This window comes from Carettochelys insculpta, chromosome 2, assembly GCF_033958435.1.
Source record: "Carettochelys insculpta isolate YL-2023 chromosome 2, ASM3395843v1, whole genome shotgun sequence".
Classification (NCBI taxonomy): Eukaryota; Metazoa; Chordata; order Testudines; family Carettochelyidae; genus Carettochelys; species Carettochelys insculpta.
In genome coordinates this window covers 5,657,948-5,681,582 of record NC_134138.1, presented here as the reverse complement: position 1 = coordinate 5,681,582, position 23,635 = coordinate 5,657,948, and the positions used below count along the sequence as shown (strand labels likewise).

The 23,635-nt window shown below is 64.5% G+C and overlaps 1 protein-coding gene across 2 annotated transcripts; it reads right to left on the bottom strand.

Moving 5' to 3' along the window:
• Positions 1-2,299: 2,299 nt before the first annotated feature.
• Positions 2,300-23,553, bottom strand: LOC142009068 (putative flap endonuclease 1 homolog). 2 transcript variants are annotated; one of them, XM_074986509.1, is made up of 13 exons: positions 23,336-23,553; positions 23,004-23,094; positions 22,532-22,634; positions 14,250-14,295; positions 13,854-13,939; positions 13,387-13,523; positions 11,761-11,821; positions 9,947-10,078; positions 9,369-9,520; positions 8,575-8,728; positions 7,976-8,343; positions 2,902-3,055; positions 2,300-2,662 (listed from the first exon to the last, which is right to left on the bottom strand). In XM_074986509.1, exons 1-11 carry the CDS (start codon positions 23,415-23,417, stop codon positions 8,257-8,259), a joined length of 1,131 nt encoding a protein of 376 aa, XP_074842610.1. In that variant the 5' UTR covers positions 23,418-23,553; the 3' UTR covers positions 2,300-2,662; positions 2,902-3,055; positions 7,976-8,256. The 2 variants fall into 2 exon arrangements, with proteins under 2 accessions (XP_074842610.1, XP_074842611.1); XM_074986510.1 differs by having other exon boundaries at positions 9,369-9,487.
• Positions 23,554-23,635: the final 82 nt, after the last annotated feature.

Here is a 23,635-nt window from a genome sequence, read left to right as displayed (position 1 = left end):
TGGGGGTGTGCTGTGCTAGGGCAGGAAGGGGGTGCCAGGAGTGGGCGCTGTTCCCAGAGCCTTTGCACTCCATGGGGAGTCTCACCCCCCTGCCGTGAGGGGAAGCCCCACAACCCCCTGCTGCAAACCGGACCGGCGCCTCTTGCTCTCTCCCGCAGTGGAGGCCCCAGTAGCAAGGCCCCCAGTTGTGAGCAGCCCCCAGTGCAGCAGGGCCTGGAGGGAACTAATGAGGGCTCCTGGGGCGCAGGCGGGGAGCAACCTGCTTCTGCTACCAGCCATGAGGCTCTTTGTCCCCCAGCAGTGAGCTCAGCAGCCAAGCCAGAGCCCATCCCGGCCAGCGCCTGCCCGCCCGTCGATCCCCCGGGGGACTGGACGTAAGAAGGGGTCAGGGCCTCGCCACTTCTTTCCGCTGCTGTCAGGCTGGATGAGCTCAGAAATACTGCAGCCCTGGCCTCTCCCAGCAAGGGGCACCACTGGGAGTGGGGCAGGGCACTGGCTGCGGGCAACTCCTGCAGCCCCAGCCTCTCCCAGCAAGGGGCACCGTGGGGAGAGGGGCAGGGCACTGGCCGCAGGGGGAAGCTCCCAACTGCTGCAGCCCCGGTCTCTCCCAGCAGGGGGCGCTGTGGGGAGCAGGGCAGAGAGCTGGCTGGTGGGAGCTCCTGCAGCCCGGTCTCTCCCAGCAGGGGGCGCTGGGGGCAGCTCCTGCAGCCCCGGTCTCTCCCAGCAGGGGGCGCTGGGGGGGGGGGAAGTGGGGCAGGGCACTGGCTGGGAGCTCCTGCAGCCCCGGTCTCTCCCAGCAGGGGGCGCTGGGGGCAGCTCGTGCAGCCCCGGTCTCTCCCAGCAGGGGGCGCTGGGGGCAGCTCGTGCAGCCCCGGTCTGTGCCAGCAGGGGGCGCTGGGGGCAGCTCCTGCAGCCCCGGTCTCTCCCAGCAGGGGGCGCTGGGGGCAGCTCCTGCAGTCCCGGTCTCTCCCAGCAGGGGGCGCTGGGGGCAGCTCCTGCAGCCCCGGTCTCTCCCAGCAGGGGGCGCTGGGCACAGCACTGTCTCGGGGAGCTCCCGGCTCGTCCGGCAGCATCCGGAGCTGGAAGCGGCTGCAGAATTGCTTGGCTACACCGGGCCTCACCAAGAGAACCAGACGGAACCAGGGCGCCAGTAGCTCTGGACTTTATTGCCGAGCTCGCAGAACCGGACCAGGAGATGGCTCCCTGGTGCCCGGCTGCGCAAGGCAGAGCTATGGGCAGAGCCACCCGCGGGGGGCACGACTACGCAGCAGCTGGGGCCAGCCCCATCTGACCCATGCGCAAGGCTTAGGTCGGATATCACCCCTCCCATCTCTGCTGCCCCTCTAGGGCTCTGCCCCCCATCTGGGCTCAGGTGATAGCTGGGCTTCATTCCTCTTAGCCTGTGCTCACCGGCTGAGACGCCGGAGCTCCCCCCTGCACCAGCCTCATCCCGCACGACAGCCCCCCCGGGAGCAGGGAGGCTCCAGGCCGTGCTGAGAACCAGGGCCAGGTGATGAGCAATGCAGGACAGGGCAGGGGCTGCTCAGCCGAGCGCGCAGGGAAGGGAAGGGGACCGACTTCCCCCCCAGCACCGCTTCTCTCTTACTAGCCGGCCGGCCTGGTCCATGTGCTGCTGGCGGGATGCTGTGTCCTCCCCCGATGCACCTCAGTCCTGCCTGGTCCCAAGTGTCCCTGGTGACAGTCCCGCTGCTGGATCCATCTCCCAGCATTCCCCTAATTCCTCCGTCCCATAACGCACCCCCCACCCCGCTCCCTGTACCCAAAACAAGCTGCCTCCCCTGGGGGCACCAGGGCTCCTGTAGAACTCCCGCCTGCACCCTCCTCTGCCAGGCACTGGGTGCAGGCAACAGGGAGAGCTGGTGAGCGGCTCAGGGGAGCAGGGCTCTAAGCCTGACTCTGCCACAGCCTCCTGTGTGACCTTGGGCAAGTCCCTTAGCGGCTCTGGGGCCCTGGCACCACAGTGATGGGCCTGGCCTCAGAAACCTGGAAGGTGACCAACTTTGGCCTCAGCTGGTTGCTGCCAGGCACAAAGCGGGCAGGAGCTGTGTGTTTCTGCCCCATCCCAGCTCTGACAGTGACCCCCAAACCTGACCCACTGCACCCTGCTGTTCTAGTCCTCAGCTCCCCAGCTCTGCTGGTGCTCCCAATCCCGACCCACAGCCCCTGCGTGGCCAGACCCCTCCCCCCGAGCTCCACTGGTACCCCCACTGTTCTAGTCCCAGATTCCCCCAAACCTGACCCCCCAGCCGCTGCTCCCCCCCCCCGATCACTACCTGCACTTCACTCCGTCTCGGCTGCCTGCCAGGGGGCAGGCCCGTGAGCAGCTGGCGGAGGCTGGAGCTTCCAGCATGCAGGGCCTCGTCGGGGCTGCGCTGCTCCTGGCACTGCCGGCGAGAGTGGCTGTATTTGGGTTCTGTCCATGCCCAGCAGGTGCAGCCGCCGGGCTCCTGTCATGGCACCAGAGCTGCCCGCTGGGTGTGGCTGCTGGAAGGCCTGGGGGAGCAGCCAGCAGTGCAGGGAGCTGGGTCAGGAGAGGGGGGCATCAGCCAGCGACTCACTTCCCCGTCTCGGTGCCGCCCGCCTCCCCGGGCGCCTCCGCCAGCCGTTTCTGTCTCTTCTGCTTGGGCCGGGGGGCGGGCACCTGGGGAAGGAAAGCAGCTGAGATCAGACCAGCTCCTCTCGCTGCCTCGGTCCCATGGGTGCCAGGGCAGCCCCCCGGCCGAGAGGGCATGCCCAGGCCCCCTGCTGGAACCGGGGGGGGGGTGGGGGGGGCAGCGAGGCGCCTGCTCCTCACTGCCCGTCTGGCTCAACAGAGGCCTCTGCTCAGCGCTGGCTGCCAGAACCTGCCCGGTCCCTGGGGCATGACGCACCCCCCCTTACCTCCAGCGGACGTGCCCGTTTGCTGGCTGGGAAGAACTCACTCACTGTCCGCTGCCTCCTGCCTTCCTGGGGCGCCGGCTGCTCGGGCTGGGCCTCCCCAGGCTTGGGCTGGGCCTCCCGCCACTGCTGCAGCCGTCGGCAGACCCGCTCCTCGCTGGGAACAGAGCTCGGGTCAGCGCAGAGGAGGAGGGGGCAGGGCCTGGGGAGACTGGGGGCACCGCAAGAGGAATAGAAACCAAGGGGGTGGGGGAGAATCCCCTAAGAGCCCCCTGCACTGCCAGGAGCAGCTCAGCACCAGGCCTGCTCTCAGCTCCCCTAGGCCAGGCGGTGCCAGGGTGGGCTCTGGCTGACCCGGCCCCCTGCCCCGAGCACTGTGCCCACTGCCCCTCCGGGTCACAGCAAGAAATCTGCTCCATCGAGAAGCCCGTGCCCAGCTCCTGGGGTGTTGAGCCTCAGGCTGGGGCTGGGTCGAAGGGGTGAGTCACCAGGCAGCAAGAGCCCAGCTCGGTCCCAGGCCTGGGGCATGCGAGCCCCTTGCCCGCTGACTGTCGACACCCAAAGGGGGTGAGTTTGCCAGCACGCTGGGGTTCACCCCCAGGTGGGAGCACCGCACATACGTCCCCCTCTCGCCCCGCCCCAGATCCCCCTCCCATGCGGCTGACACCCCAGCGCCGGACGCACGGCCCATGGTGGGCTGCCGGTCAGACGGGGGCAGCTGCCTGGTGAACTGAGACCCCACAGGACAGCACAGCCCCGGCCGTCCCACCCGCCTGGCCAGCCAGTGCCGCACTCACTTCATGTGCTTCTCGTGGGAAAGGAACTGCACCAGCCCCTCCGCATTGGGCTCCTGCCACTCCAGCGTGACCTGGGCCGGGTTGGCCTCCTCCGGCTGAAGGAAGAGCCTGCGAGCGCCCTGCAGGTCCCAGTTGGCGGGCAGTGGGTGCTTCTGCAAGAGCAGCAGCTGACGCACCCGCAGGGCCCCCCACGTGCTTTGAAGCCCCCGCCCAGGACTGGCTGGACCCAGCGCTGCAACGCGCCCACCTCTGGGGAGGAACCAGCCACCGGTTCCCGCCACACAGCAACGCCACAGCGTTGGGCGGGGCTGCAAGCGAAGGGGAACGGAGTCACCGCAGTGTGGGAGCTATCCTTGTCTGTGAAGACTGAGGCAAAAAAACCATTGAGTACTTCAGCGCCTCCTACATCATCTGCCACTAGATTACCTCCCTCATGCAGTAATGGGCCCACATCCTCTCTAACCCTTTTATTGTTAACAGGCCTGCAGAAACCCTTCTTGTTACCCTTTGCATCCTTTGCCAGTTGCAGTTTCAATTGTGCCTTTAGTGTCCTGATTACTGCCTGGTGTTTTCCAGCCCTTTATTTCTACACCTCCTTAGTCATCTGTCCAAGTTTCCACTTCTCATACCCATCCTTTTTGAGTATAAGCTAACCAAGGATTTCCATGGTAAGCCAACTTGGGTGCCTACCAGATTTGCGTTTCTTACTGCACATCGGGGTTGTTTGTTCCTGTGCCTTCAGTAAGACTTCTTTAAAATACTTCCAGTTCTCCTGTGCCCCTTTCCCTTCCGTCTTCATTTCCCAGGAGATCCTGCCTATCAGTTCTCTCAGGGAGTCGAAGTCTGCTCTCCTGAAATCAAGGGTCTCTATTTTATTGCTCAGTTTTCTTCCTTTTGTCAGGATCCTGAAATCCACCATCTCATGGTCTCTGTAGTCCAGGTTGCCACCCACTTCTACTTCTCCTGCTAGTTCCTCCCTGTTTGTGAGCAGCAGGTCAAGCTGTGCATGGCCCCTGGTCGGTTCCTTCAGCACTTGTACCAAGAAGTTATCCCCAACGTTCTCCAAAAACTTCCTGGATTGTCTGTGTGCTCCTGTATTGGTCTCCCAACAAATGCCCGGATGATTAAAGTCTCCCACGAGAACCAGGCCCTGTGACTGGAGGGGGATGGAGCAGCTCCTGAGGTTTCCAGGCCTGCGTGTGCTGTGGGTCCCAACCCCTGAGAAATTTCACAGTCTGTTACCACCCTGGCAGGCAGCCTACGTCCCGAGGTAACAGGAGGAGGGAAGGGAAGCAGTGACCCCTGACAAGGCAGCTCAGCTGAGCTGAAAGGGCCTCCCCAGCTACAAAGCAGACGTCTGCTGGGACCTGGGCAGAACCAGGGAAGAATCAGGCAGCCTCATTCCAGGGGTTCCTGCAGCACCCCTCTCTGGAGCCCATCTTACCTTTGTGCCTGGCAGCTGTGTGTTACTCCTCCCTCCCCCACTGTGGTGTGTCCCCAAGGCCCGGCAGCACCCCCTGGCTGGGCAGAAGCCAGCTTCTCCACCTCCCCCACAGGCTTGCTGGGTGGGGGCAGCTGACCTGGCCCCCCGCACAAGGCAGGAGGCGTGTGCTACCTCTGTGACTGCAGCCCCCAATCTCTCGGCCTCCCCGACAGAGCTGCACCACATCTCATTGCTGTTAATCACCCACTCGGACACAGCACCTGTCCTGGTGGCCAGGTGAGCAGAGCCCCTCCATGCCAACCGGTTGTGCAGCCCAGGTCAGCGAAGGGTCCCCCAGTGGGGGTGTGCTGTGCTAGGGCAGGAAGGGGGTGCCAGGAGTGGGCGCTGTTCCCAGAGCCTTTGCACTCCATGGGGAGTCTCACCCCCCTGCCGTGAGGGGAAGCCCCACAACCCCCTGCTGCAAACCGGACCGGCGCCTCTTGCTCTCTCCCGCAGTGGAGGCCCCAGTAGCAAGGCCCCCAGTTCTGAGCAGCCCCCAGTGCAGCAGGGCCTGGAGGGAACTAACGAGGGCTCCTGGGGCGCAGGCGGGGAGCAACCTGCTTCTGCTACCAGCCATGAGGCTGTTTGTCCCCCAGCAGTGAGCTCAGCAGCCAAGCCAGAGCCCATCCCGGCCAGCGCCTGCCCGCCCGTCGATCCCCCGGGGGACTGGACGTACGAAGGGGTCAGGGCCTCGCCACTTCATTCCGCTGCTGTCAGGCTGGCTGAGCTCAGAAATACTGCAGCCCTGGCCTCTCCCAGCAAGGGGCACCACTGGGAGTGGGGCAGGGCACTGGCTGCGGGCAGCTCCTGCAGCCCCGGCCTCTCCCAGCAAGGGGCACCGTGGGGAGAGGGGCAGGGCACTGGCCGCAGGGGGAAGCTCCCAACTGCTGCAGCCCCGGTCTCTCCCAGCAGGGGGCGCTGTGGGGAGCAGGGCAGAGAGCTGGCTGGGGGGAGCTCCTGCAGCCCCGGTCTCTCCCAGCAGGGAGCGCTGGGGCCGCTCCTGCCGCCCCGGTCTCTGCCAGCAGGGGGCGCCGGGGGGGGGGGAGCGGGGCAGGGCACTGGCTGGGAGCTCCTGCAGCCCCGGTCTCTCCCAGCAGGGGGCGCTGGGGGGGGGGGAAGCGGGGCAGGGCACTGGCTGGGAGCTCCTGCAGCCCCGGTCTCTCCCAGCAGGGGGCTCTGGGGGCAGCTCATGCAGCCCCGGTCTCTGCCAGCAGGGGGCGCTGGGGGCAGCTCCTGCAGCCCCGGTCTCTCCCAGCAGGGGGCGCTGGGGGCAGCTCCTGCAGCCCCGGTCTCTCCCAGCAGGGGGCGCTGGGGGCAGCTCCTGCAGCCCCGGTCTCTCCCAGCAGGGGACGCTGGGGGCAGCTCCTGCAGCCCCGGTCTCTCCCAGCAGGGGGCGCTGGAGGCAGCTCCTGCAGCCCCGGTCTCTCCCAGCAGGGGGCGCTGGGGGCAGCTCCTGCAGCCCCGGTCTCTGCCAGCAGGGGGCGCTGGGGGCAGCTCCTGCAGCCCCGGTCTCTCCCAGCAGGGGGCGCTGGGCACAGCACTCTCTGGGGGAGCTCCCGGCTCGTCCGGCAGCGTCGGGAGCTGGAAGCGGCTGCAGAATTGCTTGGCTACACCGGGCCTCACCAAGAGAACCAGACGGAACCAGGGCGCCAGTAGCTCTGGACTTTATTGCCGAGCTCGCAGAACCGGACCAGGAGATGGCTCCCTGGTGCCCGGCTGGGCAAGGCAGAGCTATTGGCAGAGCCACCCGCGGGGGGCACGACTACGCAGCAGCTGGGGCCAGCCCCATCTGACCCATGTGCAAGGCTTAGGTCGGATATCACCCCTCCCATCTCTGCTGCCCCTCTAGGGCTCTGCCCCCCATCTGGGCTCAGGTGATAGCTGGGCTTCATTCCTCTTAGCCTGTGCTCACCGGCTGAGACGCCGGAGCTCCCCCCTGCACCAGCCTCATCCCGCACGACAGCCCCCCCGGGAGCAGGGAGGCTCCAGGCCGTGCTGAGAACCAGGGCCAGGTGATGAGCAATGCAGGACAGGGCAGGGGCTGCTCAGCCGAGCGCGCAGGGAAGGGAAGGGGACCGACTTCCCCCCCCAGCACCGCTTCTCTCTTGCTAGCCGGCCGGCCTGGTCCATGTGCTGCTGGCGGGATGCTGTGTCCTCCCCCGATGCACCTCAGTCCTGCCTGGTCCCAAGTGTCCCTGGTGACAGTCCCGCTGCTGGATCCATCTCCCAGCATTCCCCTAATTCCTCCGTCCCATAACGCACCCCCCACCCCGCTCCCTGTACCCAAAACAAGCCGCCTCCCCTGGGGGCACCAGGGCTCCTGTAGAACTCCCGCCCGCACCCTCCTCTGCCAGGCACTGGGTGCAGGCAACAGGGAGAGCTGGTGAGCGGCTCAGGGGAGCAGGGCTCTAAGCCTGACTCTGCCACAGCCTCCTGTGTGACCTTGGGCAAGTCCCTTAGCGGCTCTGGGGCCCTGGCACCACAGTGATGGGCCTGGCCTCAGAAACCTGAAAGGTGACCAACTTTGGCCTCAGCTGGTTGCTGCCAGGCACAAAGCGGGCAGGAGCTGTGTGTTTCTGCCCCATCCCAGCTCTGACGGTGACCCCCAAACCTGACCCACTGCACCCTGCTGTTCTAGTCCTCAGCTCCCCAGCTCTGCTGGTGCTCCCAATCCCGACCCACAGCCCCTGCGTGGCCAGACCCCTCCCCCCGAGCTCCACTGGTACCCCCACTGTTCTAGTCCCAGATTCCCCCAAACCTGACCCCCCCGCCGCTGCTCCCCTCCCCCGATCACCACCTGCACTTCACTGCGTCTCGGCTGCCTGCCAGGGGGCGGGCCCGTGAGCAGCTGGCGGAGGCTGGAGCTTCCAGCATGCAGGGCCTCGTCGGGGCTGCGCTGCTCCTGGCACTGCCGGCGAGAGTGGCTGTATTTGGGTTCTGTCCATGCCCAGCAGGTGCAGCCGCCGGGCTCCTGTCATGGCACCAGAGCTGCCCGCTGGGTGTGGCTGCTGGAAGGCCTGGGGGAGCAGCCAGCAGTGCAGGGAGCTGGGTCAGGAGAGGGGGGCATCAGCCAGCGACTCACTTCCCCGTCTCGGTGCCGCCCGCCTCCCCGGGCGCCTCCGCCAGCCGTTTCTGTCTCTTCTGCTTGGGCCGGGGGGCGGGCACCTGGGGAAGGAAAGCAGCTGAGATCAGACCAGCTCCTCTCGCTGCCTCGGTCCCATGGGTGCCAGGGCAGCCCCCCGGCCGAGAGGGCATGCGCAGGCCCCCTGCTGGAACCGGGGGGGGGGGCAGCAAGGCGCCTGCTCCTCACTGCCCGTCTGGCTCAACAGAGGCCTCTGCTCAGCGCTGGCTGCCAGAACCTGCCCGGTCCCTGGGGCATGACGCACCCCCCCTTACCTCCAGCGGACGTGCCCGTTTGCTGGCTGGGAAGAACTCGCTCACTGTCCGCTGCCTCCTGCCTTCCTGGGGCGCCGGCTGCTCGGGCTGGGCCTCCCCAGGCTTGGGCTGGGCCTCCCGCCACCGCTGCAGCCGTCGGCAGACCCGCTCCTCGCTGGGAACAGAGCTCGGGTCAGCGCAGAGGAGGAGGGGGCAGGGCCTGGGGGGACTGGGGGCACCGCAAGAGGAATAGAAACTAAAGGGGTGGGGGAGAATCCCCTAAGAGCCCCCTGCACTGCCAGGAGCAGCTCAGCACCAGGCCTGCTCCCAGCTCCCCTAGGCCAGGCGGTGCCAGGGGGGGCTCTGGCTGACCCGGCCCCCTGCCCCGAGCACTGTGCCCACTGCCCCTCCGGGTCACAGCAAGAAATCTGCTCCATCGAGAAGCCCGTGCCCAGCTCCTGGGGTGTTGAGCCTCAAGCTGGGGCTGGGCCGAAGGGGTGAGTCACCAGGCAGCAAGAGCCCAGCTCGGTCCCAGGCCTGGGGCATGCGAGCCCCTTGCCCGCTGACTGCCGACACCCAAAGGGGGTGAGTTTGCCAGCACGCTGGGGTTCACCCCCAGGTGGGAGCACCGCACATACGTCCCCCTCTCGCCCCGCCCCAGATCCCCCTCCCATGCGGCTGACACCCCAGCGCCGGACGCACAGCCCATGGTGGGCTGCCGGTCAGACGGGGGCAGCTTCCTGGTGAACTGAGACCCCACAGGACAGCACAGCCCCGGCCATCCCACCCGCCTGGCCAACCAGTGCCGCACTCACTTCATGTGCTTCTCGTGGGAAAGGAACTGCACCAGCCCCTCTGCATTGGGCTCCTGCCACTCCAGCGTGACCTGGTCCGGGTCGGCCACCTCCGGCTGAAGGAAGAGCCTGCGAGCGCCCTGCAGGTCCCAGTTGGCGGGCAGTGGGTGCTTCTGCAAGAGCAGCAGCTGACGCACCCGCAGGGCCCCCCACGTGCTTTGAAGCCCCCGCCCAGGACTGGCTGGACCCAGCGCTGCAACGCGCCCACCTCTGGGGAGGAACCAGCCACCGGTTCCCGCCACACAGCAACGCCACAGCGTTGGGCGGGGCTGCAAGCGAAGGGGAACAGAATCACCGCAGCCAGGACAGCGGGGTGACAGCCAGAGCCTTGGCGCTCGGTCTTGTACCAAGGGCAGCCCAGCCGCACCGGGCCGCAGGCTGCTGAGTACATGGCTGCTCCCGTCGCCCAGGGAGGGAAGGGGTCGTTCCCTCCAGCCAGCCCTGCTCTTTGCCCACTGCCTAGCCGCCCCGCCCATCACCCCCTGCCAGCCCGGCAAGGGCCACCCACCTCCCTGCTCCGCCCCGCCCCTGCTGCTCACCTGCGGGTCAATGTTCTGGAGAACCTGCTCGATGGTCCCATGTTTCTGCAGCAGCTTGAGGGCCTTCTTGGGCCCCAGGCGCCAGATCTTCCCACAGTAATCACAGCCCAGGAGGATGCACAGGTCTACAAACTGCCACCCCGGATGAGAGCAGAAGATGAGTGTCACTGGAGGTTAGCTGGACGGCCACCTGGCCACCCCTCCCACCTGGCCCTGGACAGCCCAGGGGGACTGGCCGGGCAGGGCCCAGCTTGTGCCACAGCCCCGACGTCTCAGCCAAACCCCAACAAACCCAGGGCTGGCACCCGCCGGGCCCTCCTGCACTACGGTTGTTCACACAGGCGTCGGCCTTGGGAGACAGGGGCTCCTGTGGAGCTGGACGGGAGGCTGGTGAATTCACCCCCACTTCAAGGACAGATGTGTGCAGCTGGCCAGGAGCCTCTGACCCCGAGAGTCACCAGCCGGGAGAGAGACAGGATGTGCTGAAGTCGGGGCTGTGAGGATTTTATTCCCCTCGTTATGTCGTACGTGTGTCCCACAGTCGCTTAGTAACCGGAGGTGTGTGCCTCAGTTTCCCCAGGCACAACGTCAGCACACGCTGGTGAGGGGAGTTCCGGGGTGCTGACTTCTCACACCTACCCAGTGACCCTCCGTGGCCTTCCTAACCTAGACAGCCTGGTGACACCTTTTGCCTGGACAGAGGCGGGAGGAGGGGCCAGGCTGGCTGGAATTGGACCTGGGCGGTGGGGAGGGGCAGTCTGGTCTGGTCTGGCTGCGGAGGGAGAAAGGGGGCCAGGGCCCGGCTTGGGGACCCCTCTGCCCGAGATGGACGGTACTGACGGCTTCTGGCGTCTGTGCTGACAAGGCTGTTCTGCGCCGGGTCCCTGTCGCCTGAGAACCTCCTGTTCTCCCTGGTGAATGAGTCACCTCTGCCTGCAGCTGGGGGGCCAGGCCTGGGGACCCCCCGCTCTGTGACACGTGAACCTGTGGGAAGTGCTGGTCTCCAGCAAGGGGGTTAGTCCTGCCCCACAGGACACCTGCTGTGTCCCCGATCAAGCCGGTCACCCACCGCAATTTCTCCCACCAGCTGAGTCTGCAGCTCAGAGCGCGTGGCAGGAGGGGGGTAAAACCCCCGGACAGAGGGAACTGATTGTCTTGGACTGTGCAGGGGCAGGTTTCTGGGCATAAGCAAAGGATCCCCAATGCTCACCCCGGAGGAGCCCTAAGCTTCTGTGCCCTTTCGGAACCAGGGGACGTAACTCCTGGATGTACCAGGGCTTCCCTGCGCTGACCTCGCCTGGGAACGAACGCGGGTTTCATTTATTGGAGGATGGGCCACACGCTTGGCTTTGCTGTGAGCTCAGGGGGCAGGTGACCTGGGGTCACTGGCCCTTTGGGGCTGGGGGTGACCTGGCCATTGCTGTGAGCCTGGGCGTAAGGGCCCAGCTAGCGCACAGGCAGGCTCCCTGGCGGGTGGGACAAGAGAGCGCCCCAGGGCCTGGCCGGGACTCCCTGGTCCGGCTGCTGTAGGGCCTGAGGAGCTCAGACCAGGTAACCGGCGGGTGCAACCTAAGTGCAGAGCTTGCAGCCAGCGGGGGGCTGGGGCCGGGTCCCCACACGCTGCCCCGGGGCTGGCGCTCCCAGTCCGGAGCCATGGCAGGCCGCCCTCTGCTCCTCACCCACATGGTCACCTGCTGGCCCAGCATGGCCTCACCTGGGTGACATGCAATAGGCAGCCCCAGGGAACAGTGAGACGATCCCCCTGCAGCCCCCCGGTGCTCCCCCAGCACAAGGGCTCCAACCATTCACCCCACCTGCTCGTGCGTCAGCCCCAGCTTCTGCAGAATGTCAGGCAGGAAAAACTCTTCTACTTCACTGCAAGAGACCGAGCGCAGCATGAGAGCCCTGAGCCCCCACCCCCTGCCGAGTGCCCCCTCACCCCCTGCCAAGCCTCAGGGCCCCCACCCCCTGCCGAGTGCCCCCTCACCCCCTGCCTAGCCTCAGGGCTCCCACCCCCTGCCGAGTGCCCCCTCACCCCCTGCCTAGCCTCAGGGCCCCCACCCCCTGCCGAGTGCCCCCTCACCCCCTGCCGAGCCTCAGGGCCCCCACCCCCTGCCGAGTGCCCCCTCACCCCCTGCCTAGCCTCAGGGCCCCCACCCCCTGCTGAGTGCCCCCTCACCCCCTGCCTAGCCTCAGGGCCCCCACCCCCTGCCGAGTGCCCCCTCACCCCCTGCCTAGCCTCAGGGCCCCCACCCCCTGCCGAGTGCCCCCTCACCCCCTGCCTAGCCTCAGGGCCCCCACCCCCTGCCGAGTGCCCCCTCACCCCCTGCCTAGCCTCAGGGCCCCCACCCCCTGCTGAGTGCCCCCTCACCCCCTGCCGAGCCTCAGGGACCCCACCCCCTGCCAAGTGCCTCCTCACCCCCTGCCGAGCCCCAGGGCCCCCACTCCCTGCCGAGTGCCCGCTCACCCCCTGCCTAGCCTCAGGGCCCCCACCTCCTGCCGAGCATCAGGGCCCCCACCCCCTGCCGAGTGCCCCCTCACCCCCTGCCGAGCCTCAGGGCCCCCACCCCCTGCCGAGTGCCCCCTCACCCCCTGACTAGCCTCAGGGCCCCCACCCCCTGCCGAGTGCCTCCTCACCCCCTGCCGAGCCTCAGGGCCCCCACCCCCTGCTGAGCCTCAGAGCCCCCACCCCCTGCCGAGCCTCAGGGACCCCACCCCCTGCCAAGTGCCCCCTCACCCCCTGCCGAGCCTCAGGGCCCCCACCCCCTGCCGAGTGCCTCCTCACCCCCTGCCGAGCCTCAGGGCCCCCACCCCCTGCTGAGCCTCAGAGCCCCCACCCCCTGCCGAGCCTCAGGGCCCCCACCCCCTGCCAAGTGCCCCCTCACCCCCTGCCGAGCCTCAGGGACCCCACCCCTTGCCAAGTGCCTCCTCACCCCCTGCCAAGCCCCGAGGTCCCCCCGCCTGCCGGGTGCCCCCTCACTCCCTGCCGAGCCCTGGGGCCCCCCATCCCCTGCCAAGCCCTGTTCCCCCCATTCCCCACTGAGCCCCAGAGGCCCCCCTGCCCCCTGCCGAGCCCCAGGGCCCCCATCCCCTGCCGAGCCCCGGCCCCCCCATTCTCCACCGAGCCCTGGGGCCCCCCTGCCAAGCCCTGCTCCCCCCACTGAGCCCCAGGGTCCCCATCCCCTGCTGAGCCCCAGCCCCCCCATTCCCCACCGAGCCCTGCCCCCTCCACTAAACCCCAGCCCCCACAGGGAGCCCCAGACCCACCCCCGCCTGCTGACCCCCAGGGCCCCTGCCCCCTGCCGAGCCCTGAGCTGCCTTACCCTGCGGCACCCCAGAGCTGCGCCACCGGCCACCGTAGTGGGAGCCAGCTGAGCCTGCCCAGAGCAGCAGATGCCCGGCGCCACGCCAGCCACGGCCGGCGGCCAGCTGCCACTCACCACTTGTTCTTGCAGCTCAGGCGGCGGATGAGGCGGCGGCTGCCAAAGGGCAGCGCGTCCATGTCCTCCGAGGCTGTGCACCACACCCTGCCGGCCTTCACCAGAGCGGCGCAGGTCGCCTCCGCCTCTGCCGGAGCCTGCGCACGGGGACCGAGCAGCTCCGTGAGCAGCCACGTGGGGCAGCCCCCCCCGCCCCCCGGCTTGCACCAGCTGTCGCTGCACCTGTTACACCGCAGGGCCAGCGTTCGCTTCTGCCAAGGGCCTGCAGTTTGCGTAGGCCCTTTGTAAACACCCCCCAGCTCCACCCAGCCATGCACCCTCCAGCCAGCAGGGCCCCCCGGGCCGGCCCTGCACCGCACAGAAACTGCAGCCTTAGCAGCCGGCGGGAGCCCTCCCGGGGGGCTCAGACAGCTGCCCCACTGCTGCAGGACTCGTCCCCCCAACCCCATCTGCTCCCCGCCGGGTACCTGCACGTACGGCACTCCCAGGTAGCTCAGCAGGGTCTCACAGTCCTGCTGCAGGACCCCCGGCAGGTTTTCAGGCAGGCGGGACTCTGCAAGCAGCAGAGATTTGTGCGTCAGGGGTTCCTGCTCCGCTGGGGATCCCCCCACCTCTGTGCTCGCTGACAGCGCCCCTTGCTGCTGCAAACGGGCACTGCCTGTCCGAACCGGACTGCGAAGGTCCCGACATTGGGCCTGCGAGGGGCCAGGTGGGAGGAAGTGACTCTCGTGGCCGGAGAAGGCAACGGTCCCCCAGCCAGACCCAGGGAGCTCTCGGCAAGGTGGGGGCAGGGGAGCCAGGGATCCCCGCTGCTTTGCAATGTGGCAGGGCAGAATCCTATGAGCTCAGGCCCACGTGCTTACCTGCAGCCTCTCTCCGAGCGCCGGCAGCCTCCGCTCGCCTGGCCAACTGCAAGGAAAGGCACCTCGGTTACAATCATCTGCACGTAAACCTCCGATCGCCCTCTCACCCCAGGCTCCGCAGCCCCGGCTGGGACAAACAGCTGTATGTCTCCCCCACGTCCCAACTGCTACATCCCCCCTGCTGGCTGGGGCACAGAACGATCAGCTGTGTATCCCCACCCCTGCTCCGAGCCCACCACCACAGCCCCTCTGCTGTCTGCTCTGCCCCCCAGCGCTTGCTGTCGCTGTTTTCCAGCGCCGCACCTGGGGCCACTTCTGCAGGTAACAAGTATCCCGGGGGAGCCGAGTTGGTCTGTATCTTCAAATACAACAAGCAGCCCTGTGGCACCTTCTACACTCACAGCGATTTTGGAGCACGAGCTTCCGTGGGCAAAACATACAACATACAAAAGCCTGGAGGAGACCGTTTCCGTCTCGCTGGACGCTCGGTCACAGGTTTAAAAATAGCAGCCCTGCAGCAAACACACTTCAGAACTAAAACGGAGGGAGAAACTTCAGAGCTGCAATTCATTTGCAAATTTGACTCCATCAGCCAAGGATTGAACAGAGACTGGGAGCGGTCGGTCCATTACAAAAGCCGTTTCACCTCTCTTGATGTTCACACCTCCACATTAACAACTGACAGTGGGACAACGGGCCACATCCCCCCTGACTGAACCGACTTGGTTTCTCCTCTCAGTCATAGAATCAAAGAACAATAGAGCTGGAAGAGACCTAAAAAAGCCATCGAGTTGTGATGGGGTTCAGGGGTCCCCCTGCACTTCACCCCGTCCGCTGGCAGGAGAGACTCTCACTCAGCAGGTACAACAGCAGGTTTATTAGGCAACAGATGTCCAGTTTCTCACAGAAGCAACAGCATAGCAGCCAGAGACAGTCCTTCCAACCTGTCCTGGGGAGAAGACCCCGAGGGGTGCCCCTCTGGGGTGTAGCTTCCCCCTCCTCAGGCTGGCTGCCTTCCAGCTCTCCCTTTTCCTAGCCTCTAACTGCCACCCCCGATTCAAAACCCAGCTCAGCTCCTCCCTGCTCTTTGTTCAGGCAGAGGTGTCTCCTGCCAGTTGTAGCCCCAGGGTCATCCTTAGCCACTGGGAGCTGCTGCTTGCCTCAGACATCCAGCCTGACTCACACATGCACTCCCCCCACTCCATTACATCTCTCCCCCCTTCCAGACCGCACTGAGCGGGGTCACTTAGCCAGTGACCTGGGGAAGTTCGGGGCCCTCCCTGCGTGACAGGGCATCGGCTATGGTGTTGTTGTTCCCCTTGACGTGGACCACCTCCATGTCGTAGTCCTGCAGGAGCAGACTCCACCGCAGGAGCTTGGCGTTGGCCCCTTTCATGTGATGCAGCCAGGTCAGGGCTGAGTGATCGGTGTACACGGTGAAACGCCGTCCAAACAGGTACGGCTGCAGCTTCCCCAGTGCCCACACCATGGCCAGACATTCCTTCTCTATGGCCGCGTAGTTCTGCTCCCGGGGCAGCAGCTTCTTACTCAGGTACACAATGGGGTGTTTCTCCCCTTTGTCATTCACCTGCATTAGCACCGCCCCCAGCCCCACGTCTGAGGCATCGGTGAACACCAGGAAGGGCTTGTTGAAGTCTGGATTTGCCAGCACTGGGGCCCTGACCAGAGCCTCCTTCAGCGCGCAGAGGGCCTCTTGGCCCTGCTCGGTCCAGACCACCTTGTCAGGCTTTCCTTTTTTAAACAGCTCCGTGAGGGGGGCTGCGATGGAGCTAAAGTGGGGCACAAACCTCCGGTAGTACCCCGCCATCCCAATGAAGGCCTGGACCTGTTTCTTAGTCTGGGGTGTTGGCCAATCTCTGACAGCCTCCACTTTAGCTGGCTCTGGCTTTAAGCAGCCGCTGCCCACCTTGGCTGCGTCTACACGTGCACGCTACTTCGAAGTAGCGGCAGTAACTTCGAAATAGCGCCCGTCACGTCTACACGTGTTGGGCGCTATTTCGAAGTTGAAATCGACGTTAGGCGGCGAGACGTCGAAGTCGCTAACCCCATGAGCGGATGGGAATAGCGCCCTACTTCGACGTTCAACATCGAAGTAGGGACGTGTAGACGATCCACGTCCCGCAACATCGAAATAGCGGGGTCCTCCATGGCGGCCATCAGCTGGGGGGTTGAGAGATACTCTCTCTCCAGCCCTTGCGGGGCTCTGTGGTCACCGTGGGCAGCAGCCCTTAGCCCAGGGTTTCTGGCTGCTGCTGCTGCAGCTGGGGGTCCGTGCTGCATATACAGGGTCTGCAACTAGTTGTTGGCTCTGTGTATCTTGCACTGTTTAATGAAAGTGTGTCTGGGAGGGGCCCTTTAAGGGAGCGACTTGCTGTTGAGTCCGCCCCGTGACCCTGTCTGCAGCTGTGCCTGGCTCCCTTATTTCGATGTGTGCTACTTTGGCGTGTAGACGTTCCCTCGCTGTGCCTATTTCGATGTTGGGCTGAGCAACGTCGAAGTTGAACATCGACGTTGCCGGCCCTGGAGGACGTGTAGACGTTATTCATCGAAATAGTCTATTTCGATGTCGCAACATCGAAATAAGCTATTTCGAAGTTGGGTGCACGTGTAGACGTAGCCCTTGTGGCCCAGGTAGGTCACCTCAGCCATTCCCACCTTGCACTTCCCTGCCTTGATAGTCAGCCCGGCCTTCTGGAGTCGGTCCAGCACCTGCTTGAGTTGGGACACATGGTCCTCCCACGTCTGGCTGAAGATGCAAATGTCGTCCATGTAAGCCAGGGCAAAGCTCTCCATCCCTTTCAGTAGCTGGTCCACCAGACGCTGGAAGGTAGCGGGTGCCCCCTTGAGGCCAAAGGGCAGGACCAGGAACTCGTAGAGCCCCACAGGAGTGATGAAAGCCGACTTCAGCCGGGCATCTTGGTCTAATGGCACTTGCCAGTACCCCTTGGTGAGGTCTATGGTGGTGAGGTAACGGGCTCCCCCCAGGTTGTCTAAAAGGTCATCAGGCCTGGGCATGGGGTAGGCGTCCGAGACAGTGATGGCGTTAAGCTTGCGATAGTCCACACAAAACCAAACAGACCCATCTTTTTTAGGGACTAACACCATGGGAGAGGCCCAGGGGCTGGACGAGGGTTGGATCACCCCCAGAGCCAGCATGTCTTCAACCTCCCGCTCTATGTCCTGAGCCGTCCTCCCTGTGGCTCTGAATGGCACACACTTGATAGGGGCGTGGGTGCCTGTCTCTATTCGGTGGACAGCCAGGTCAGTGCGTCCGGGTCTGTCCGAGAACAGCTGCTGATGCGAACGCAGCACCTCCTTGATCTCCGTCTGCTGGGCAGGGGTCAGCTGGTCTGAGAGGGGAATAGACTCCAGCAAGGAGCCGGCTCCAGTCCTTGTGAGTAAATCCACCAAGGGATCATCCCCCTGCCCCTCCCAGTGTCTGCACACGGCCAGCACCAAGTTCTGTCTGTCCCAGTAAGGTTTCATCATGTTCACATGATAGACCCGGTGGCTGTGGGCCCGGTTCGACAGTTCCACCACATAATTCACGTCATTTAGCTGTTTGACAACCTTGAAGGGCCCATCCCAGGCCGCTTGCAGCTTGTTCCGCCGCACAGGTATAAGGACCATCACTTGATCCCCGGTGGCATAGGCTCGGGCCCTGGCGTTACGGTCATACCAGACCTTTTGCTTCCTTTGGGCCATGGAGAGCTTCTCCCTGGCCAGGCCCATGAGCTCGGTGAGTTTTTCCCGGAAGGTCAGTACATACTGTACCACTGACTCCCCTTCAGGAGAGGCCATCCCCTCCCACTCTTCTCTGAGCAAGTCCAAGGGTCCCCGTACCCTCCTTCTGTACAGCAGCTCAAACGGAGAGAACCCCGTGGATTCCTGGGGCACCTCCCTGTATGCAAACAGCAGGTGGGGTAAGTACTTGTCCCAGTCATGGGGGTATTGATTCATGAAGGTTCTCAGCATCTGCTTCAGAGTCCCATTGAACCTCTCCACCAGCCCATTGGTCTGCGGGTGGTAGGCTGTGGCCCAGGTGTGCCGGACCCCACACTTGTCCCACAAGCTTTGCAGTAGGGCCGACATGAAGTTGGACCCCTGATCTGTGAGGACCTCCTTGGGGAACCCCACTCTGCTGAAAATGGACAGCAGTGCATCTGCCACGGTGTCAGCGTCGATAGAGGTCAAGGCCACTGCTTCTGGGTATCGCGTGGCAAAATCTACCACTACCAAAATATATTTCTTCCCCGAACGCGTTGCCTTGCTGAAGGGGCCCACTATGTCTATAGCCACTTTCTGGAAAGGCTCCTCTATGATGGGCAGTGGCCTCAAGGCAGGTTTCCCCTTGTCCCGGCTCTTCCCCACCCTCTGGCAGGGATCGCAGGACAGGCAATACAGACGGACAGCTGCAAAGATCCCTGGCCAGAAAAAGTTCTGTAACAACCTTCTGGTGCGGTGGATCCCCTGGTGTCCTGCGAGCGGGACATCGTGGGCTAGGTACAGCAGCCTGCGCCGGTACTTTTGGGGAACCACCAGTTGCCTCTGGACCTTCCATGGCTCCACTTTGCGTCTGGGAGCCCATTCCCGGTACAGGAATCCCTTTTCCCACAGGAATCTCTCCCTGCAGCCCTCCCCCAGCTGTGGAGCTGGGCTGAGACTGGCCAGTTCCCTCAGCTTCTGCAAGGAGGGGTCTCTCTGCTGCTCTGCCTGGAATTCTTCCGCTCGGGCAGGAGCGGATGCTACTTCCCCATCCCTGCCTGGCTCCAGCACCCCTGGCCTGTGAGATCTGGTTTTTGGGGGCCCCCTTTCTCTCAGGGTTGGCCCCTGTGGCTCCTGTGACTTTGGCTGGGCCTGAACCCCTGAATCTGGGGAGCGCACCCCTCGTTTTCTTTGGCTACGGGTCAGGACCAGGGCACGAGGGCGTTCACCTTGCCAGTTCTCCAGGTCAGCCCCCATCAGTACATCCGCCGGCAAATGGCTGTGCACGCCCACTTCCTTGGGGCCTTCCTTCTTGCCCCATTTCAGGTGCACCCTCGCCACGGGCACCTTGAAAGGGGTCCCATCAATTCCTGTTATCGTCAGGTGGGAATCGGGTATCATGCAGCCCGGTGCCACCACCCCGGGTCGGGCCAGCGTCACGTCAGCGCCTGTGTCCCAGAACCCCGTGACCTTTTTCCCGTCTACCTCGAAGTGTTTGAGACACTTGCTCCACAGAGGCATTGCCGCCCCCACTCTGTAAACTGGCCTCTGAGCATTTGGTCCCCCTGAGGAGCTGGTCTGTGGGGCGGACTCAGCCCAATCCGAGTGCCCATTGTCAGCACCACCCGCCTTGGCCGCCAGCCCCTCTGGCTTCTGGGGCCCCACCCAGTTGACTCCGTGACCTCCCGGCCTGCTCAACCTGTCTGGGAGCCTGGGGCACTGGGCTGCTCTATGCCCCTTTCGCCCACAGCGATAACAGCCTGGGTCTTGTTGTGTCCCTCGGGCCGGCTGCTCTGTCCGGGCTCTGTTTGGCTCTCTGGGGGGTGGGTGGCTGGCCCCTCTTTCCTGGGCTTGCCCAAGAGGTGGTCCCCTCCGTCGTACAGTTAGGGACCGGTCTCTCTGAGATTCTCGGTTTCTCCAGGACTCCCTCTCCCTCGGGGACTCCCTCTCCCTCCGGGACTCCCTCTCTTTGTGGGGCTCACTTTCAAACCTGGCTCAGCTGTTTGTGAAGTCATCTGCCAGTTTCCCTGCATCATGTGAGTCCCCTGGCTTCCGGTCCACGAGCCACACCCTCAGGTCAGGTGCGCACATCTCGTAGAATCGCTCCACGACCGCCAGCTCGATCAGGTCCTCTACGGACTGGACTCCCATTCCGAACGCCCACTTCTGGTAGCATTGCTTCAGGCGGGCGGTTGTATCTACATGGGTTTCCTCTGGCCTCTTCTGCGCCTCCTGGAACTTCTTCTTGTACATCTCCGGAGTCAGCCCAAACTTATGCAGCAGGGCCTGTTTGAACCGTTCATAGTCCCCAGGCTGCAGCCCCACCAGCTGGCTGGGCACCGCTGTGGCCTTCTGGCCCAGCAAGGGGGTGAGGTGCCGGAGCCACTCATCTGGGGGAACCTCATGCAACTCACAGGCTCGCTCAAAGGCGGTAAGGAACTCGTCCATGTCCCCTGGGTCCTGACACTGGGCCAGCACACGCGTCTCCAAGTGACTGGCCACCCCGAGCCGTCTGGCCCTCTCCCCGCTTACCGCAGCTGGGGCCTCTTGGCGTCTCGCCTCTGCCATGGTTCGCTCCCACTCCCGCTCTCGCTCTCTCTCCTTCCGTTCTCGTTCTTTCTCCTCCCGCTGTCTCTCTTGTAGCTGGCGCTCGTGCTCACGCTCTCTTTCCCGTTCCTGGAGCTCACGCTCACGCTCTCTTTCCCGTTCCTGGAGCTCACGCTCACGCTCTCTTTCTCGTTCCTGGCGCTCGTGCTCACGCTCTCTTTCCCGTTCCTGGAGCTCACGCTCACGCTCTCTTTCCCGTTCCTGGAGCTCACGCTCACGCTCTCTTTCCCGTTCCTGGCGCTCACGCTCTCTTTCCCGTTCCTGGTGCTCCAGTTCCTTTAATTTCACCTCGAGTTCCAGCCGTCGCAGCTCTGCGGCGGGGGACTCTGCCCGCGATGGACCACCGCTAGCTGAGCGCGACCTGGCGGGCACCGCGTCTGTCTGACGGCGTCGAGCCCCTGCTCCTGTCGGAGAATCTGAAACGCTTCCCGAGGCTGACCGGCCACTTTCTGCCGGGACAGGCTCTGCCCCCCCGGATCAGTCATTCTCTTCCAGCTGTGCAATCAGCTGGGCCTTGGTCGCCTTCCCCACGGTCAGGCCCCTCTCTCTGCACAGCCCCGCTAGCTCTGCCTTCAAGAGTCGGGTATAATCCATCTCCCCGCTATCTCCCAGGGTATCCACTCACCAGCAGCAGCTGCAGGAATGGCTCTGTTCCCCCTCTGGCTCTTGTGAGACTCCTTCCTTCTCTGGTGCTCAGTCAGCCACTGCTGGGAGCTCATCCGTGGGTGCAGTGCATCCCACTTCTGACACCAGTGTGATGGGGTTCAGGGGTCCCCCTGCACTGCACCCCATCCGCTGGCAGGAGTGACTCTCACTCAGCAGGTACAACAGCAGGTTTATTAGGCAACAGATGTCCAGTTTCTCACAGAAGCAACAGCATAGCAGCCAGAGACAGTCCTTCCAACCTGTCCTGGGGAGAAGACCCCGAGGGGTGCCCCTCTGGGGTGTAGCTTCCCCCTCCTCAGGCTGGCTGCCTTCCAGCTCTCCCTTATCCAAACCTCTAACTGCCGCCCCCGGTTCAAAAACCCAGCTCAGCTCCTCCCTGCTCTTTGTTCAGGCAGAGGTGTCACCTGCCAGTTGTAGCCCCAGGGTCATCCTTAGCCACTGGGAGCTGCTGCTTGCCTCAGACATCCAGCCTGACTCACACATGCACTCCCCCCACTCCATTACACGAGTCCAGTCCCCTGCTCTGAGCAGGACCAAACCCATCAGATCAGCCCTGCCAGGGCTTTGTCGAGGCGAGACTTAAACACCTCCAGGGATGGAGGCTCCACTGCTTCCCTGGGGAGACCATTCCAACGCTTCACCACCCTCCTAGGGAAAAAGTTTTTCCTAATGTTCAACCTGGACCTTCCCAACTGCAACTTGAGACCATTGTTCCGTGTTCTGCCATCCGTGACCACTGTGAACAGCCTCTCTCCAGCCTCCCTTCAGTAAGTTGAAGGCTGTTATCAAGTCCCCCCTCAGTCTTCTCTTCTGCAGACTAAACAGACCCAATTCCCTCAACCGTTCTTCATAAGTCACATGCTCCAGCCCCCTAATTATTTTGGTCGCCCTCCACTGGACCCGCTCTCTTGATGTTCACAATTCCACATTAACTGCCAATAATGGGCCCTTTCCACCCTGACTGACTAGACCTTGTCAGCTCTGGCCCACCCCTTAACTGAGACCCTCCTCTTTAAATCTTTCTCTGACCCCCCTCACTCATGCATCTGATGAAGCGGGTCTTTGCCTATGAAAGCTTATGCTCCAAAATATCTGTTAGTCTCTAAGGTGCCACCGGACTGCTTGTTGTTTTTGCAGGTAAGTGACCTAATAACAAGAGCTCTCCACCCACGCTCCTTCCGGGGAGCTTGGCCCCTAGAGGCACAGCCAGACCCAACCTCCTTCACCCTGTGTGCTAACCAGCAGCCCAGCCCAGCCCAGCCCAGCCCAGCGCGGATACCAACCAGGGGCTGTTTGAGTGCCGGGGGCTGCCCGTCAAACACAAACACCGGTTTGATGCCTTTTTCCAGGAGATGCAGCGTCCGGTAAAAGAGCCCCTGCAAGTGACTGAGACAAAGATCCGGCAGCCTGCAGCCCCTGTGTGGTGTGGGGCGGGCAGCCTGGCAGTGGGCTCCGCTCTGCCCGGGCACAGGCCGGGATGGTACGGTCGCCTGCCAGCTTTCAGGAGAGGCGCCCAGCACCTTGTTCCCACGCACGGCAGCACAGATGGGGCCAGGGCTGCCCAAAGCCACCCAGGGAACCAGCAGCAGGGCTCTTGGCTCCCGATCCCATGCACAAGCCATGGACCATTGAATTGACCCCAGCGGGCCCTGCCCGCGTGAGCCAGCACAGCAAGGCGAGCCCTGCTGGCCAGCGCTGGGCCCAGGCAGGAGCAGCCGTGGGGACACCAGGCGCAGGGGGGTGCAGGCCGCTCACCTGATGTTCTCCCCGTTGCGGTTGAAGATCTTGGGCATGGCCGTGCGGAACTGGCAGATGGCGATGGAGGCGTCCAGCGCTACCACGCGGTCTGGGAAGCCCAGGGGAACAGACGGGTTAGGCCCCCTGGACTGGGCCTGACCCCCCGCCCCAAAGGCCTGCCTCCGCTGTAAGCAGGGGCCTCACACCTCATCTTCCTACACCCCCCGGCCGCTTCCCAGTCATCTCCTCCCCATTTCCCGGGTGACCCCGACCCCCATTCCCAAGCCGGCTCAGCCTCCCGCACCCGCCTCTGGGCTCCAGATCCCTGCCCCCGGTCGGGCCCTGCTCACCTCGATACTGTCCCAGGGGGAACGAGCTCACCGCCTCCGCAGCCTCCCCCTTGATCACATCCGCCAACCGGCTGATGCCCATGGGGGCGCCCGAGCGCCGGGTCCGGATGGGGAGCGGCCCGGGACCTGGGAGAGGAGCCGCGGGAGCTGGGCCCGGGGAAACGGGGACAGACTCTCCCCAGAGCAGGAGGCAGCCGGGAGCGAGAGCGGCTCCTGGTTCCCGGTTCACTCGGAGCCGGGGCTGCGCGGGGGACCGCGGCCACTGGCAGCCTCCGGAGCCGGCCCTGCCGCTGCTGCTGC